This window comes from Xiphias gladius, chromosome 22 (assembly GCF_016859285.1).
Source record: "Xiphias gladius isolate SHS-SW01 ecotype Sanya breed wild chromosome 22, ASM1685928v1, whole genome shotgun sequence".
Classification (NCBI taxonomy): domain Eukaryota; kingdom Metazoa; phylum Chordata; class Actinopteri; order Istiophoriformes; family Xiphiidae; genus Xiphias; species Xiphias gladius.
The window spans coordinates 8,470,092-8,489,968 of NC_053421.1; the positions used below are offsets into that span (position 1 = coordinate 8,470,092).

Consider the following 19,877-nt stretch of genomic DNA (forward strand, 5'->3'; position numbering starts at 1 on the left):
GATGGAAGTTAGACAATTTCACAAAAAATAAAGACTGACTAATTTTAAACCTAAAAAGTTTGCCACCTTACACTCAAGCTAACCTAGAACTACAAGGTAAAGGATAAATAAAAAAAGGAAAACACGGCTCATCATTTGTGGTTATCTAACAATTTTGTGGAACGAACAATGAGAAGAAGAAAATGTTTCAAGAGACCACAGTAACCTGTTGGACATATACCACAGTGAAGACAGCATCTGTTGTTGGAAATTCTGAGCATGCCTTCCGATTGTCAGCTTAAGTACTGAGCCTTTTCATGCGAAGAAGCTACAGCAACCGAGCTATGCTACAAGTCTACACTGCATTGAAATTTCATGCCACTGGAAATTTTTTTGTATTGTTACAGTCTTCACTGAATTTCCCCAGTAAAATGTCCTTTTAACAGTTGAATTTTTCCAGAAGAAAAAAAGACACCAGATTGAACAGAGCAGTTTTACGTGATTGCCATGTTTTTCAGTTTGAAAATCATCTTTATTTATGCAGTTTTTATGCCAAATTAGTACGAATTAAGGTGTTCAACAGCTAGAAAGCTTTTGTGAAGCGGATGAATTTAGACAAAGTTTAACTATGAGTTACTTCTTGCCTTAGTCAAAGTCTTTGAGAAACTGGCTACAGCATTACCGTACACACACCCTCCAACTCTGAAGTGGATAACATTAGCAAGCCAGCTAGGTTAAGTGTAATTTAAAACATGTCAATTAGACAAATTTATGACGTAAATTGTCTAAAACTCACAACATGTAAATTGTTTTGGAGTTACCGGGAAGCGCATTTCTTCTATTTTAGCAGAGAATTTTAACCCTGCGTCAAGCTAGTTAAGCTAACCAAGCTAACGCTTCACAGATCAGTTTTCTCCAATGAAAGCACAGATAGGAAACTGATGAGTGCACCATCCAACTCCTGGTGAGACAGCAAATCAGCCAACAGGGCATTACTGCGATTAATACGTATAATAATAATTACTGAATATGAAATTGTAATCCCTTACTTGTTCCTGAAAGTAATCACAATTCTGTAAAATGTTACTAAGTAATGCCCAACACTGTTCTTCAGTCAGAAAAGACACATTCAAACAGCAGTTCTACTGCAGCAGGTGATTATGTTTTCACTTAGTATAATGCAATTCTTACTTTCTGTGAAAAAAGTTAGATTTTTACTACTTTTGAAGTCTTAAGGTGCCTTATATTTCTAAGATATTGGCATGTTTGTAATCAAAATGCATTTCACTTCCGAGGGGGTATCATTGTCCTGAGTATTAGATTCTACAGGTTTTAATGATATGAAGAGATAAGGGAAACAGGGACTTATCAAAGAGCAAGTAATCATGTCCTGCATCCACAGTGGCTTTATCTCTTCTAGTTCAGTTATAATGAACAGCGCATATGTGGAATAGTACAGTAGAAGCAATATCCAAGCAACTACACTTGCTTACATCAAAAAAATCTACACACTCACTCATGCCTGATGGCCCTGTCACTATGACTTTACACTGACTTTCAGCGCGACAGTTGCCTTAATTCATTTTCGTGTCACCATTCGCACCTTGTCAGTCAAACGTTGGTGCAGTTAGTCGAGGGCGGCGTCTCCGCTTTGCTGCGGATCTCCTTAATGTCGTTTAGCGGGGAGTCACTGGTACCGATCTGGCATTTGAACACCTGCTTGTAAGCCTTTCTAAAATTCTCCGACAGGAAGGCGTAGATGACCGGGTTGACAGATGAGTTGCTGTACGCAAGGCAGTGGGCGGCCACCCGTAACACAAAGGAGGCCTGGTTCAGCGGGAAGGTCCCAAACTCCACCCAGAGGTGAACGACGTGATGAGGGAGCCAAGAGAGGCAGAACACCACTACCACCACCAGCACCGTCTGAGCTGTCTGGGATCCACAAATGAGTAACAGAGAACAGGGAGGAAAAGGTGTGATTTAGTCAGGGCCTTCAAAGACAACAGTGACAACATTTACATGCTGTACTCACGTTTAAGTGTTGGTCAGGAGAAAAGAATAAATTGAGGTTTTGAGAGGTTAGTGCCTTAGAGAGCTTTTCTTTGTTAATATTCTGCTGCTTTTCTGCTGCTATTATTCTTTATCCTTTTTCCTTCTTCTTTCTTATCCTGTTACATCTTTATCAAGGTAATGATTTCGTTTTTATCAGCTGCAACAGTGTGGCTGGTATTGTCTTCACCTTGTGAGTCTTTCTGTGTGTGTGTGTGTGTGTGTGTGTGTGTGTGTGTGTGTGTGTGTGTGTGTGTGTGTGTGTGTGTGTGTGTGTGTGTGTGTGTGTGCCATCATGGCAAAATGTGGTTCTGGAGACACCTAGTGTAGTAGGAACTACCATAGAGGTGGTTTTAAGTAATTTGGCAGGTGTTTATATGTCTGGCTGTCTGTGGACAGATTTTGTCACCACGATAGCGTCACAACTGTGCAAAATGCAGTCACGAAACTTTATAGGTGTGTTGACATCAAAATGAAGGCTGAGTTTGAAGATGGGTGTGATCCAATCGCAAGATGGTCTCTAATTATGTTACTATTACTTACTAATTCTTTGAATACCCTTTTTATGTTTTCATACAGATTGAACTTCCTGGGCAAAGTGAGAAGGTAAGGTTTAAATTCACCCGGTAGCAAATAAGCACAATTGTATATCTGAAATACTGAAATTAACTTTGGTTCAGTATATCAACTAAACTGAGTTAAGGGTATTTATAGTTGTTATTATGATGCATAGTGTATGCAGATGTGCTAGCATGGTGCTAACAATCTCCCAGAATTGCATGAATGATTCAAGAGTGAATTTATTTTGTAATTACTTCAGGGCTAAGTTACAAGAGGTCAGTCCAAAAAAATAAATTCCTTAAAGCTGCTTACTGTTATTATTATATTTCTTTAAAGCAAAAAATGGCATATAGTCTTTACAGCAAACATGTTAGCAAAAAGTGGCTTATTTAAAAATCCTGCAGACACAGAGCAACATTAGCATTCATCTGGAGTCGTGTTTCTGGCAATCTGGCAAATGTAAATCAAACATACACTCTTTTTTTAGCTCAGTTTTGGACTCCACAAACTCCTCCTCTTTAGCTGCTAAACGCTTCACAATATTCATCAGCTAGCTTCTAAATTTGTCTCTCTGCTGTTTGGTGTTGGGTAGGTATACAGAGGTTTTTCACTGAAAACAGCTGCCTCCTGCAAGCGGAAACATAGCTGGCAGAAAAAAAAAAAAACAAAGAGCTAAACGATGCAGGGATGCTCCTTAGATCTGAAGGAAACTGCAGACGTGGTAATAATTCTCTGTGGGTTTGTTACTATGAGCGACCCCTTTTACATTACAAACTGTTATTAGATCTATTTTTAATATAAAAATATTGATCAGTGAGCTTTAAAATGATGACAGGAATATTAACTGTACTGCAGTTCCTGCTTAAACCATCAGATACAGACGACCAATTTGCATGCAAATTCATACTCATTTAGGGGCTCATCAAATCCTTATTGTATTACGTTAAATTGACCAGCTCCACATAAATCATATTATCGAACTGACATTTCACTCAGCAGATCCAGGTGCAAACCTGTAAATACTTAGAGGACCCTCATATCAGAATTGGCCATGATTCAAATGCTCATGCTTATTATTTATTTGATCGTGCAGTACATAGATGATGTGGTATGCTAGAGGGTGGAAAGAAAATGGAAAATCTGTATCCATTCATCTCCTTTGAATCGTGTATATGTCTACATAGCTTCATATCAGGCTTAAAAAGACTCTGTAGCTCTATACCGTACCTTCGCATTCGTGAGGTTTGTTGGGCCTTGAAGATTCATATGTTTAACAATGACAAGAATGGAAAAAGAAACAACCACCATCTAGTCTGAGCAAGAAGAACAATGGCACAAGAACAGACCTCGCTGCACTTCTCAAAACTGAGATCACTCTGTTCTGAGGCTATAAACACAAACAACAGGTGACATGTTATGACTTGCAGTTGCCACCTGCTTTCTTCTGAGAAAAGTCAGAAAGCCCTTGACAAGCACACACAGATGTGTACTTACTTAATGACTTCAAAAGTAATTGATTTAACGAGCAACTGATGGCACATATGCCACTCTACAGGTATATCCATAAAGAACAGTCTGAGTCATAAGGTGAGTCACACCTGGCAATGTAGTGGTAATTACCTCCAGTTGATCATATAGCTTAACAGAAAAGTATTTATTCACACATTCACCCTATAAAGACCGGAAAAAACATGATATACTCCAGATATATTATAAGAAAATGTGATAACTTAATGTGACATTTATGGCAAACCAATTTTATGCAGTGTCTAAGAGGGAAGTGGTGAATGTTATTACTTTGGGCAAGACTATCAGTAAAGCCAAAGGCTACAGCTGGAAAGTGTCATCATAAAAAATTTAATTACATGCTGCCTGATCTGCTGGGCCCCTCCACTGCATTTTTTGATAGTGTGTGGATTTATTCCAAAACTAATTAGCTCCCATCACTGAAGATAAAAATATAGGGAAGCCTAAAATTAATTTGAAATGCTGCTTCTTTTTCTGTATTTTTGCTTAAGGAAAGTTATAAATGATAAATTAAACATGCCAAAACATGTCAAGTCTAGCTGTTTGAGACTGTAAAAATCAGAAATCACATAGTTGATGTTAAGTATAAATTGACGTGTCAAGTGCCCCGCTAGCTCAGCTGGTAGAGCACACACAGCTAACAAGGCTGCATGTCATCCCCTTTTCTCTCACCTGCCTTTCCTGTCACTCTTTACCGTCTATATCAAATATAGCAGAAATGCCGAAACACAAAAAAAAAAAAGAAAGAAAAAGCTAGGGCAGGGAAAGCTACAGGAAGATAAAACAGACAGTATGATAAACACAAGACAGCACGAAAAAGAGACATGAATACCTGCATTCATATCCAGAAATTATGAACTTACATAGTGACATTTGACTCATGCAGGCTTTGTACCAAAAAGAACAAAAACACGTCAGAAAAGTGTAAAGTCTCACAAAGATAGAAACTCTCAAGTGTTTTCTGCTTTAGCTGGTGAATGTGGGAAGAGTTGTTGCTTGAAAATGCAGGGTTATGTTCATATCCCTTTATTCCTGAATTATTAAAATCTGATCTAATCATACTTTTATTAAACAACTGATCAAATGGCAATGTGTAATATCTGAGTTTCACTTCTGCAAAGCTTTTTAGCTTGTTTTAGCTAATTGTTTTGGTTTTCTGCCCTGCAACTGTTCAGTCTCATGGCTCTCATCAGTGGCATTTTTAGCAGCAGCAGGCAGCTGTTTTCAGTGAAAACGCTCGAATAAACCAATTCTGAATTAATATTTATGTTGCTCCATGTCTGCTGGATATATAAATAGGCAACTGTTAGCTAACGTGTTCACATTAACAGTAATTACTTGTCAGTGTTGTCTTTACAACTTGTTGCATTGCGCCCAAGTAGCCAAAAAGAAACTTAACAAAACAAAAAAAATTACTGGAGATTTCAATGGTATGGACACAAAAGAAAGTCAAAAGCCAGATGAAGTCAAAGAATGGCAAAAGGACAAGCAGGTTACTAGGGCTGTAATTTGATTTTTTTAAACCCAAATAGTGAACTTTTCAACTCAGACCAAAATAAATTAACTGTAGGTACAGTTGATGGTAATAGAGTATTAACATGTTAGTGCAAATGTTTGTGGAATCTGATGAAATGCTTCATGATCATCATTTGAATCTAAGATCTTCCCACAGTTGAGTGCAGTATTGATCTTTTTTACGATAAATGTGTAACTGCACCTCATCGATCATATCAGAGATAAACATCACCGCCTGGACCATATCCAATTTGAAATGAAAAGTCAATATTAGCCCCTGATATCAGCCCAACCCGAATACACAAGTTTGGACACACACACACACACACACACACACACACACACACACACACACACACACACACACACACACACACACACACACACACACACACATACGTTCACACAGTAGCCAGGGACAGGTTCCCACAGTTTTAGTTTAACAGTATGTTAATAACAGTGCTGTGTTTGGATAGCCTCCATAACACATTCATATCTTCACCTCAACCCCCGAGAGCCATCAGTTAGGCTAATATAAACACCAGCATCACCACAGGAAGAAAAAACTAACAAAATCCATGCCTTTCAGTCCCTTCTCTCCAGCCACACTGTCTCTACTTGTAACCCTCACTTGACAGAATCTGTTAATTGTTCACTGAAATGTTTTCATTTTTGATATTGAGATATTAACCTTACAATGATCCATCTTATTCTTATGTAACATTTTTACAGTGTCACAATTGGTTAACATGAATATATTACTGTACTGAAGTAATCAAAGTCAAAGCTGGATATTAGGGAATAAGACAGACCTTTCCCCCTAATGGAAAAAAAACCCACCATAAAAAAAATGAACCGTTATTGTGATGTGATGCACTCTGTAATTCTGGGCACCTTGTGTTGCTTTCCTGCATTTTTGTTTTTTTCCATAAATAAATGGAAAATAATGTTTCCAGTTCAGTTGCAAACTTGAATTTGTTTGCAGGAAAATGTTCAGCCATGTACAACATCAGTGTAAATCATCAGGTTTTGGCATCACTTTGCCAGAATCAATAATCGTATCGTACAGGGAGAAATCTATCAAGGTGCCAGTTTTTCTTGAGTTTATGTGAGGTTGCTATTGAGACTGCTTCTGATAGCGGCCCAATAGACCACAATACATTGCAGCCACAAAATAGGTTGGGTTTAGCGGAGGGTTCAGACAGACCTAACGTCTGGGCACTATAGTTCTGTTTTAGGGTCCCCAGATGTGCATCACTTCCTTTTCTGCCACAAAAGTACAAAAGCACATAGGTACTATACAAAAATAAGGAATAAAATCCAATCTGTGAGACCTACTGAGACCTTTGTAGAAAAGGTTAGTCTATTAATATTAGCAAGATGTGAAAAAAAGGGCAGGATCCAGCTTAATGTTAACTACTAACTTAATGCTCCAATGTGCCATTACTTACTACTGATGGCAGTGGTATTGTCTTCGTCACTAAAGTCAGGGTACCACTACCTTCTGAACCTTCTGAGTATGAAGGGGTTAAGAAGTACTGGAATTTGACAAACAATGTTTTAATTTATTTTATGTATACGTTTTGGAGGCCAAATGAGACACGTTATTCACTAGAAATCAAACAGTGACGCTAGTCGGGTGTCCATACAAATGTACCACAAATTTGACCCATACCTCCAGAGAATCAGCAAAAGAAAATTTCAATTATTTTGTGCGTTTCCATCCTCTACTATCATGTGAATATTGGGAGTTGAGTGCACTTACATCGGCAGTTGGTGGCACAAATTTTCTAGGTGGGTGCCATTAAAACATTGCAGAAGAAGAGGGTGCAATAAGTGCACAGATTTAACCTTGAAAGATGGAAAATCATGTGGAAAATGGGACTGAAATATGGCATTTATGTTTGTTACATGTATTATTTTAAGGAAGGTAATGATTTATTTGCTAAGTAAATAAATCATGACATTCCTCAAATTGAAAATGCACATTACCAAGCGGGTTGTCTTTACTGGGGTAATTTAGCACAGTATTACTTTATCATCTTCAAACTAAAAGGAGCAATATTTAACATAACAAAATTATACTAACACCCTCCATCTCCATCTTAAAGTCCTTAAAGAACTCTCTAAACGTTTTCGAATTTGGTTAAGAAAAAGTTCTTGGGAAAAAAGAAATATGATGCGCCTCTTTTCTTGGGACATAAATGGCTATTGGCTTGTAGACCTGGGTCCTCTGACGTGAGGTCTGTAGTTGGACCATCTTATGGGTTTGAGTTGCACTTACAGAACTTAATGCTCTTTAAAGTGCTGTTATACTGAAAATACTGCTAAATAAATTACAACTTTTCACAACTCCTTTGAAATGTTCCACTAATGTTAATTGTAAATTTCTCTGGAAGCCGCTGGGAAATTACTGGGTGATGTTTGTGACACCGTTAATTCATTCAATTAGGATAGTAACACTTACTTTACGATAGGAACACTCAAGTGATAGTAACACTACATTGTCAATAAGCAGTTTGGTCCCTGAAGCATTAGTTGTCCCCATTTCACATTACAGATGCTGTTCAACAATTTCAAGATGACTTGGCCAAATATTCATTTTTCTAATTATCCCTAACCATCTGTGCTCCGTCTGGATGCCTGGCTGATGTCATTGAGCAACATCTCCTAAACCTACAGTACTAATTATTGGCTTTTTAACCTCTGGTTCAACACTGAGAATTCATTATAAACATAATTGTTTGCCAAGTAAAATGAATCCCATAACTGGTATTCCAAAGAACATCAACCAGGAGCCATAGTAAATAAGGTTTTGATTTTTTTAAACCAAAAATCAACAGTATTTCAGATTTGCTTTATCTGAAGATGACATAAAACCAGAGGGGTTAAGAGATTTATTTAAAACAGGTTTGTCACATCTTTGCACAAAGACCTTCCAGAAAGATTAAGGAAGCTATACTACTTTTTTTTTGCCGATTTGGCTTTTGAGAGTGTCAACAGTCAAATGAGGTGTCTCATTTGACTGTTGGAGGTCTGATTCCTACTGTGGGCGCTGCGGGTGATAAGACGTTTGTCTAGATGTATTTCACAACAGCAGTGGGAGTAACCTTGCTCTTCCCATCTGTCACTGACATTATATTCCACAGACCCAGTAGTGAGCTGCTGAGACCCAAGTGAACCACACACACATTGATTAAAATTTTCTCAGCTTTACAACAAGGATGTTGTGTGACCCACTGCAAATTATTTGTTTGTCTCATTTGCTTGTAAACATGACACCAACCTCACAATTAATTGATAACAATACTGTGAATTAGAATAATCACAATTTTCTCTTGAGGTAACCTAGTTTAGGCTTAAATGAACAGTTTGACATTTTGGAAGATATGCTTATTCCCTTTCTTACAGAAAGATAGATGATTAAGTCAATACTACAGCGGAGACACCTGGGAATCATTGCACCTGGATGAGAAAAAGTCCTGCATATGCGCTGCATTTATATTATATCATCTAGACCATAATTACTAGCAAATGAGTTGAGAAAAATATTCATGTCATTCTCCTTGCTATTGGGAATTTCTGACAGCTACAATATCTCCCACTTGGTGAGAAGAACTTCAGATGTGTCAAATGAGCCTGCGGCAAAATGAGCTGGCAGTTATGTCAAAATAAAAACCCAATGGTAACACTAATACATTTGGTTCAGCTAATTTAAAAGGAGTTCCCCTCCAGACACGTTTTAAAGTATGTAACAATACTCCGCTTTGATTAATATTTTCTTTAACATGGTTTACCCACATAAAAAAAAAAAAACTCTGAAATGGGGCTGCAAGCACATCTACGCTTACTTCCTCATTGAGAAGAGCTGGATCTATGAATATTCAAATATGCAAATATCCACCACCACAGCTTGCGCGTGGTTGACCGGTGACAGAGCAGTGCGCATCAAGATGGATAGCATTAGAGGAAACATTGGAGAGAATCGGCCACACATGTTTGAGCCTCAGTCAGATCCTGGCTCTGATGAGGCATCTGTTGTGCACTAAAATTGACGCCGAGAGGACATATCAGAATGGTAAGTGTAGCTAGCATCGTTTATCTGTTTATGTTGTTTATTAGATTGTTAGCTTGTAACTGGCAGCGGAAGACTCAATGGAAATGGTTGCGCTAATGAGAACTCTCACTGTCTGTACTGAAAAGTCCACTCTGCGCAGGTTTCTTTTGCCGCAGCCTGCAAGTTGAAGGGATTGGTTCAGTAGGTATTTGACGTATGAAACCCAGGCTGTCGAAATCCGTATTTTTGAGACTGTCATTGGTACACTGCACTTCCAAGGTGGAAATATGGCACTGACGCCTTATTTCACCCATGATATGTCTTGTATCATATTAAAAAAAACACCATATGGACATGTTAACAAGGTTAAAAACTCAATTTGCTTTGGAGGGGGGTCCTAAACACAGTTTGTTTGTATCAGGTTTCACTTTTTATCAATTTGCTCCAAATACATCAACACAGCAGAAGTATCATATTGGTCTGAATATTAGATGACTTTATTTTTCTTGGAATTATGTTTCAAAAAGTGGGGGTTGTCTTGTTCACAACATCACATATACTTTTTGAATGGAGAGAGTACCAGTGTAACATGGTCTTCTAAAGAGAGTGTTGAATTATGGGTTGTTTGTAGCCTTAATATCCGTAGACTATAGTGTTTTCAAGTCTGTTCATAGGTGTCCTTCAGATTTAGTCAAGTGTTTTGTTTGTTCATAGCATCTTTTGACGTCTTTACTGAAGAAATGAACCATGGAGAAAATCTGTCAAACAGCCAGGAATTGCCACTGTGACAGTTGATGAGCTCAAAAATGCTAACTGTCAAAGAAATGATTTTGACTGCTTCCAAGAGACAAGAAAAAAGGCTTAATGGTGTCTTAGAGCAACTTTCCCAACAGAATGAGTGTCAATGTGTTTCCTAGCCTCAAAAAGTCAATTCCTCAAAAACAGATACTAGAAAAGGGGATTGGGTTGTCTTATAATCAGAATCATCTTACATTCGGAGCAATAGTGTAGCTTATTTAGTCAAATTAAATGGCGTGACTACATGGATTGTACCATCTTGGAATAATGAACAGCCCTGAGTCAGAATAATGATAGGTTTTCCTGTTCTTCCCATTCTGATAATGTGTGACTGTAGCAATAACCCAGTGTAAAACTTGTTTCAGTTTTCGTACGAAATAACGTACAATATGACTGTGCTGTAGAGGTGCAGGTAGGTGGCAGGTGAATTTTGCTGCCTTTGGACAGAGCTATGCCAGCTGTTTCCCCCTGCTTCCAGTCTTTATGCCAAGTTAAGCTAACATGAGATAATAATAAGAGCAGTATTGATCTTCTCGTCCAGCTTTCGGCAAGAAAGCGTAATTCTCAAAGCACTGAACTACAATTATTCACATAGTTTCACATTAGTAATTGTGGCCAAATTCATGAGACTGATGACCGCTGCGTGACATTAGCACCATGAGGTACAGCTGGCCAGCAAGAGGGTTATGGTGTGCTGAGTTTACAGGTTATGTTTTTACAGCATCTCAGTTAGAGCAAGGAGAAAGCAGCCATGAAGTTTAGTCATCACGGGACCTGTGACATGACAGGTGTCATGCCAAAATTTTATTTCCTCTTAAAAATGTGTTTTGCCTGGCAGTACTTCCACCTTGATTTCACACCATGGAAAGAAATGAAAACAGCTCTGGGGGATAGCTTTCATACTGCTAATAATTTTTTTTACTTTTTTAAAGCACTCTATTAATCTATAAAGTTGCTAAGTCATTTTGACTAACTTTTTTCTGTTTAATATTCTGTGCTATTAAATAATCCAAATAAAAGCAAGACAGTAGCTGATCCATTTGCTTCGTAATGCACATGTATTATTCATTTTCCATTGATTCTACAAGTCACTTTAAACTGCACATTAATCTTTTTGCTGCTTTTTATTATCAAACACTTTCCTTGACACACACTGAACAAAACAGAGACACGGTGCCAAGGAAAAATCAATACTTGTGTATTCAGAAAAAAAAAAGTAAATGTAAAATTATCCATTTTTGCACTAGGCCGTATGTTTCTCACTGCTGAAATAGTTGATACCTTACACAGATTTAACATGTGTGTGCAAACTTTCTTTTCTGTTCTGACATCAGTTATAGTTAAACAGTAGCTACACTACCAAGGTAATTTATGTATTACAATTTGGGTTTAATGCACTGTTTGACAACCAATTCTCACAAAGCTGTCAAAGTGTAACATTCCCTCTGTGCATTCTCCATCGGTACTCTGGACAGTGAGCACCGTAACTGATAAGAACATCTGAGATTCCTGTTGTTACCACTCAAACAACAATATCTGAGATTCCACTGATGTTTTAAGCCCACCGCAATAAAGCGTGTAACAGGTGTACATCAAAGCACGTTCACATCCTCATCAACCCTTCCACTCCCGGCTGACCAGGAGTCTTTACTCCTGGCTTCATAGCACAAGGCAGTATCAGATCGTGCGGCTTAACTGACCAGCTGTGAAGAACAATGGAGAGACAGACAGACAGATCCCCTATCAAGTGGGCGATAGCAGATAACTGGTTTTCTGGGAAGATAAATGACCTCCACCCAAGAATAATAACGACTAGATGGCAGTCTGATTGCACATTGCCTTTTGGCAACTTTGCTTGAATGTGCCAGTTAACAGTAAGCATTATAGCGTAAATATTCATAATGTTGACCCTAAGGAGAAATAGAGAGGATGGAAATAGTTTCCTTTGGTTGCCTGTTGAATTGGAAGAAATGCCACAGCATATGGCAGAGGACAGACTACTCTATGGCTGAATAACGTGTGCAGGAGTGTGGCTCAGTGTACCGGTGATATATAGCTATCCTCCTAAAGACCGAGAACACTGACCTCTGCTTTGAATCAAACCGTATGTCAAAAGAAGAAAAGGGCTGCAGCTTAGTGAAACGGGAAATGCACGGATCCGGAGAGATGTCGGATATTTCAGTAGAGGTGGGACTTGTGTGTGCCTGTATATAAAGGCGGACAACATTCACCATCATAATAGTCATCATTAGTAAAATTATAATAATCACCATGTCAGATAATGGTGTAATACTGAATTAATAATAGTTTAATAGTCACTTCCAAGGGAATAGTTATTATCCAGTGAGTATTTTCAGTGATTGAAGCAGTTCCTTGTAGGAACTGAAACTTGTGCCATTTCACAGTCATATTTTTCAGTATTTTAAGTGCTGCAAATTGATGTAATTCTGCAGTGATTCAACAGGAAGCAAAAAAAAAAAAAGTACTTATTCAGTGTTTGTTGCTGATTACCGTCAGACAGGTTTGCAAACATATGGCTGTGAGCCATGATATCATATACCCCACCCACAGCCCCTCAAAAGACTGGCTTAATACATACCTTTTTCTTTGATGCCTCTGACTTTTTGGACATATTTCTTAGTTTTTTGTGCAAGTGATTTAGAACCTGCAAGTAAGGAAATAAAAGTAAGACATACTTTTGATAATGAGAATGTCCATAATTACTAAATGACCCGTGTGATCAGCTTTTCTTACCTTTGCATAGCAGAAGGAGATCAGCAGAAGGGGCAACACATAACCGAACACAAACGTGCAAACGACATACACCTTCTTCTGGTTCTGATCCGGCCACACTTCCCAGCAAAAGGTCTGATTCTCCCCTCTGTGGAAAATGTTCTGGTAATACATGACAGGCGCTGCCATGGCCAGAGAGAGTATCCAAATCAGCACCACCCCGATTAAAGCATGCTTCGCCACCCGGATAGAGGAGGACTTTCTGGAGTGCACGATGGCAATGTATCGGTCCACGGACATGGCCGACAGGGTGAAGATGCTCACCAGCATGGACACGGTGAAGAAATAGTGGATGAATTTGCAGATGAAGGCGCCCAGGACCCACGTCGGCATCATGTAGATGGTGGACTGAAAGGGGATGCAGAAGAGCAGGTAGGAGAGGTCCGCAATGCTCAGGTTGAGGATGAATATGTTGGTGGTGCTCCGCGGTTTCCCCGGTTTGCTCCGGGCCAGCACGGTGATCACCATGGAGTTGCCCAGCACGCCGAGCGTAAAGATGAGCCCGAAAACCAAGAGCGTGATGAAATTATCCGTGCCGATCCCGAATAAAAGTTTCTGCTCCTCCTCCACTCTGCTGAGGTTCCGCGGCTCCTCCGAGAGCCAAACAGACTCTGATAAGTTCATGATTCCCCCCCTCTCCCCGTTTAGAAGAACTTGCCAGATCGATCTATGGGAAGCCTGTGTGCCACTGCTGCTTCATGACTTTATGGTCCGGTGCGCCTCCGTTAGCGCGCCTGCACATATCGTTGCTGCTCTCCTGTTTCTTTAGGCTCTGTCAAGTGTTGGCAAATCCGCCGCTCTGTGTTCACAACTCACACCAGTAATACGAGTAAACTAATCTCCGAGAGCTACCCTGCTCTCTACACAGCATTCATCGGTCCCGCCGCTGTGCGTCTTGGAGTCCCTCTCTCCTGGTCTGCGCACCGACCGCGCTGGTCCACGCTGCAGCCTGCTTCTCTGCGTCTGGACCTCTTCCCTCACATTATAGCAGGGGTTGGGCTTTGCTATTCACGTCAGCACCGAGTATACCCACCTCCCGAGAAACCCTGAGTGAGTGAGAGAGAAAAAAAAAGGAATATTTACCTGGATAGGTTTTCTTCTCCACGCCTTGGTTTCTGAAACCATCCCTGTGCCATTTTCGTACAAACACTCACTTCGTTGTGACACAGAATGGGTTGGGTGCAAATGTTGCTGTGATATCCGCCTGGACTTTCAAATTTGCCATAGGCTATGCCACAGAACAATTTCGTTCTGCAGCCTCGCTATAATTTCCTTATTCGACTTTAATCCTCTTTTGTCATAAAGGGTAAATAAGCTTTATAAATACGTAAAGAGTTAAGTATTGCGATTTTGGGCTTCCTGTCCACGATATTTCAGCAACTTATACGCATGAATGAAAAGTGTATATTAAGCAAGGACTTGTGTTTGTCTAAATAGGATGCCCGAGATCTAATGGGAGCTGTAGCAAACAAGAAACTGTAGAGTAAAATAGCTGGTAAAATAAAAACAATTGGATTCTAAAGTTATATAATCTTTAAAACAATGAACAAGCACCTGAAAATGTTATACAAACAGCTGATTGTAACAGAATGATGAGTATGTCTGATAATGTTCAAAAATCTATTTTCCACTGTTGTAGACTTAGATTCCAAATATAGAGTGTCTGATAAAGGTGAAACTGAAATATTTATTATTCAGTCAGAAAAAACAAAAATCGCACGTTTGTTATAGAGATGACAAAAAACAGTTCACTGGATTTCTAAGAGACACTGGTAGGATGAGACTCAAATGCGGAAAATTCTTCAGCAGTTTCTGACCAAAGGCCATACTTATGCGCTCCCTCGAGATGTGCAGATTCCCCAGAAGACTGAAGGGTCATGTTGAAGTCCAAGTTGTAGAGCAGCTGATGAAAATTTCATGTGAGCTACCGGCTTATTGTTCATTGTTATGGAAAACCATCCGCCCTGAGGCTATTGGGCCGAGCTTCACTGAAAACACAATATTGAAATGCTAGAGTAATAACATTTATCTTTATAATCACAAGATAAAGTTCTGAGTCTGCCGCTGCTATAACTAATCGATTAGCCAGACATGCTGGCCGAATCTGACAGCTCAGTCAGTTGTGCAGGTGTACGATTTTTTTTTATTATTGATTAATCTGCAGGCTCTTTTTTACAATATCAATCAATCCTTTGCTCTATAAACTGTCAGAAAAAAAGTGAGAAATAACAATCCCATTTTCCTTCAGATTGCTTAGTTTTTTTAAGGAAGAGCCCTAAACTCAAATATATGCAGTTTGCAACTGGCAAAAATCACAGAACTCATGCGATTCTTCACAAAGTTGGAATCTGATCATGTTTCACATTTTAGCTTGAAAATTACTCAAATCATCAATTGATTATCAAAATACTTGTCGATTCAGTTTTTTCAGTTGACTAATCAATTAATTGACTAATCATTTCAGGTCTAGTCTTTCAGGAAATATTCATTGCTATCTAGTGGTAATGGAATAATGAAAATATACTTGTATCTCCTGCAACCTTACACTTGAAGTCTGTTTTATTTCTAGAAATGAAGCCAGACAGTGAAAATGTGTGCGCTCTAATGCACACTTATTTTTTCTAATGCCTGTTCATTTAGCTGCTAATAAGCTTAAATACATTGAACTAACATTACAACATATCTGGATTGTGTCAAGTTTGGCTCCATTGCTATGGTGTTTGATTGCCGAGGAATAAATGTTACTGTGACATTTGTTTTCAAATCTGCAAAAACTGATTTTCTTGGCCACTCGGGGGCAGCGGAAGCAACTTGTGAACTAAACACTGATATATCGTCACCTTGATATGGCAAACCTGTTATCTAAGAGTTGCCTATTTACATATCCAGTAGTTACCGAGCAACATTAACATTCATTTTTACCTCGGTTTTTGGTTTCTACCGACCCCTGAGGGAAATATCTGAAACCTTAGCCGCTAAATTCTCCAAAATGTTCCTCAGTTTGTCGGTAAGTGTCTGCTGTTTGGTGCTGAGCAGCTATCTTACAGTGGGTTTTTAGAACTTTTCCCCTGAAAACAGCTGCCTGATGGGGCTGAAAACAATGCTATGAGAGCAGTGAGAGTGAACACAAAACAGTAAAAGTTGTGGGCTGGAAAGCGAAGCAACACACTGAAAGTCGCTATAAATCTCTGTAAAGCTTAGGGGAGCTGCAGATTCAGGTGATAATTCTCTGTACGTTCATCATTTTGAGCAACCTCTTTCACACTGTCATATTGTTTTCACATTGTCATTTGGTACATTGCTATAAAAATATTGACTATAGCCACTTTAAATTTCTATTGGTGAAGTTTCTGTTTCTGTAGGTGCTGTTTTTTCCCCTTTGTCAATTCATTGGCTATCACTGCTTGTTCTACTTCTAACCGACCACTTCCCTTCTTCATGTTTTCAAAAGCTTTCATGAGCTGGATATAAAAGCACATGAAATATTTTAAATTCAAATGAATTCATTCATCTACTTTCATTCTGTCAAATGCAATATGCATTCAACTACTTATGAGTTTGCTTAGGTCCATCTAACTCCATCTAAAAAAAATCTCCAATACCACCTGTGGATGTGAGGCATTTTGCTTTAGTGCCTTCTTGTAACATAATTCATTTCATTGACAGATTTCTTTTCAAATTCATATTGCAGCACTGAGATGTACTTGTATAGCGTTCCTTGCGTACAGAGATTGCTTCCATGTCAGTAGGCATTCTCCTTTTCACTGTCCTTTGTTTGCCTTTCTACTCCTCTCCTGACATCTTTTGTATCGGTTTGTGTCCCATTAGAATCAGCTGTGTTAGAGATCGAAAGGGGTGCATCGAGCCCTGCTGGCAGCGATGGCAACTGACCTGAAAGGTGTAGGTCAGGAGGGGTCAGGATGGAATAATTCAGTGGTTTCTGCTCCTGTCGGACTTTCAGAGCTAAGTGTAGCTCTGCGCTCGCCATGCCTCTCAGCAAACAGACACAGCAGTGACCAGAAGCGAGGCGGCGAGCAGAATGGAGAGCACACACGTCGCTACAGCCATCCAGCCATTTGGACATGATTAGATTGTATGTAACGTCTAAATGTTCAGTATAATTGTTATTTAAAGGTCAGACACACAACAACAACCTATACAAAACAAGCACATTATGTGGATCCATGTTGTAGTATACTATATATATTTTTACTGTCTTTGTAACCGCTATATTCAATATGTATGGGTTTTTAAAAAAAAAAATTCCTGTTATACTTATTTTTCTTTCATTTTTTTTTATCTCAGTAAGTTCTGCATTTCCTTACGATGTTGTAGTCTATGCTTATTATTTATTACATTTCTATCTATGATCTACTGTTGAAGATATGGAATTTGTTTAGTGTCTACTTCTGTGTTATTTGTTGGTACGACAAACCAGTTTCACTTAAAGGTACCCTGTAGAATTTTTGAACGCTAGTAACACTATGGAGACATGTTTTGATGTGTGGACCCCCATTTTGTTTATTCTAATTATCTATTCCACTGATCTACAGGTGAGACACAGCAATGCACCAGCAAGTCAGAGAAGAAGAAGATGACTGATAGCAACTAAACATGGATGTAGATAATGCAGGTTTCAATATTTTAAAAATAATTGGCTTAGCAAAACATATTTATTGCATTTGTTGGACCTCAATGACCCAAAGAATGCATTTTGCTGAGTAACACTGAATGTAAACAGTAAAAACTCCACAGGGCACCTTCAACATTCACATTAAAGAGATACTGCAACAATTTAGGACTGGACTTCCACAAAGTTGCAAGGCTTGAAAAAGACAGATTTTTAAAAAGAATGGTCAAAGTGGATGCCAAGATAGCCTGACTTGTAGTCCTAGTACTGTGTCAGTCTCCAAAAACACTGAACCCTGAATCAAAACCCCGATGACATCATCAGGGTTATTTCTCAGACTTCAGAGACCTCCCTCCAGAGCCACAAAAGAAATTATACAAGTGTTTTCACAGGCTGAGTAGTACTCCTCATGAGAAGTAAATTAAACCTTATGCAAAAAACAGTAGCAGTGTGCCTTTAAAACAATATTGTATCTCAATTTCTAATGTGTCCAATAAAAGTATAATGACAGCAATGCTAATTTGTCTCAATTGTAAGAGAAAAACAAGGAGATACAGCAGACCCAATAGTGTATTAAAACCCTAGCAGCCTTCACAGCAGCCTTTTATTTTCTTGTTTAACATTTTTAAGGATATTTTATAGATGTCTTCCACTAGATGGGGCTATTTTATATTGAAGAGATACATTTAAGAGTTTTTGGAAATCCAGCTGTAATGGAAATCTATTGTTGATAGCTTAATGTGTATTTCAGTGTTCAGACTCTGCCATATTACTGTTTGCTGCTGTCTCTGGCACCAATTCTATCTCTGTGTGTTTGGTGGGTAGTCATCAGTGGAATTAATGAGAACACTGTACCACCCAATTTGATTTAGGAGAGTCATGCAGTCTCTGTGGTTTCAAACAGCAATTCTATATACAGCGCCAACACTTGGGGACACATAATCACATTGGGAATGTCCCCGTACTGTCCGTTCCACAATAGCTCATGCTGTAAATGTAGTCTTGTCAGTTCTGCAGCTCGTCGGAGCAGCAGTCTGTATGAGTTTTTTTCAGCATGGGATCCCATTTTACAAATTAGAAATGCTGCATCTGTTTTCCTCTCTTTTTCCCTGAACGGAATCAGGCATGTTTTTCAGATAAAGTCAAGAATGGAAAAACTGTTATCATTTATTGAGACTTGTGAGAGATTAGGCGTAGAAAATGTCAACGTAATAAAGTCTTTGATTACTTTGCTCTGTAAACATAAATAGTACAGACAACATAATAAGTAGTCACACTGCAACTTGGGGCAAATCTTGAATTTGTGTATGAGTGTTTTTTAGCTTTAGACTGATACTGGCATTTTTTTTCCCACTATGTAAAGAAACACATGCAGAGGAAACTAAATCCCTCTGTTTGGTTTTCTCCAGATATCCTAAAACTTTGGTGTTAACGTTTGTGACTCTTCTTTGTATCTGCACCAGACATCCTTTATATCCAAACCATACAACCATAGCTAACGACCTCATCCTTCAGACCCTGTATGAGATGAGAGTCTTTGTGAGAATGATTTGTATTTATTGCCATGCCCGGCAATAGTAATGGCTTTGCTCTGAGTGTGAGATGTTATCTGTGCTTTTTCCCCCTTATTATTATTATTGAACCTCAGAGGGTGAAACCAGGTGATGCTTAATATCCATCAGGTTTCTTGGAGGTGATTAGCCAAATGTGTAATGATAAGGTGCAATAGCTCGTAAAATGCCCCCAAAATGCCTTTGGGCGGACGCACTTTTTTTAAAACCACATTTTCAGTAACTCGTAACATTCGGATTGAATTTATGTCAGTATTAGAAAAGTGAGAGACATCTCATTTTTAAATGAAAGGTACTAAAGTCTCTGGCATGATGAGGTGGCTGCTTCAATTACTTTGCCAATTTTTACTTTGCCAATTTTTACACTTCCCATCGCTTCATTGTTTGCTGCTGTCTT

At 38.8% G+C, this 19,877-nt stretch overlaps 1 protein-coding gene across 1 annotated transcript; it reads right to left on the reverse strand.

Annotated features, from left to right (window-relative positions):
- Positions 1 to 1,080: 1,080 nt before the first annotated feature.
- LOC120784502 (galanin receptor type 1-like) lies at positions 1,081 to 13,903 on the reverse strand. The gene is made up of 3 exons (XM_040118364.1): positions 13,241 to 13,903; positions 13,086 to 13,151; positions 1,081 to 1,911 (listed from the first exon to the last, which is right to left on the reverse strand). The coding sequence occupies exons 1-3, from the start codon at positions 13,901 to 13,903 to the stop codon at positions 1,591 to 1,593; spliced, it is 1,050 nt and encodes a 349-aa protein (XP_039974298.1). The 3' UTR covers positions 1,081 to 1,590.
- Between the last annotated feature and the right edge of the window lie 5,974 nt (positions 13,904 to 19,877).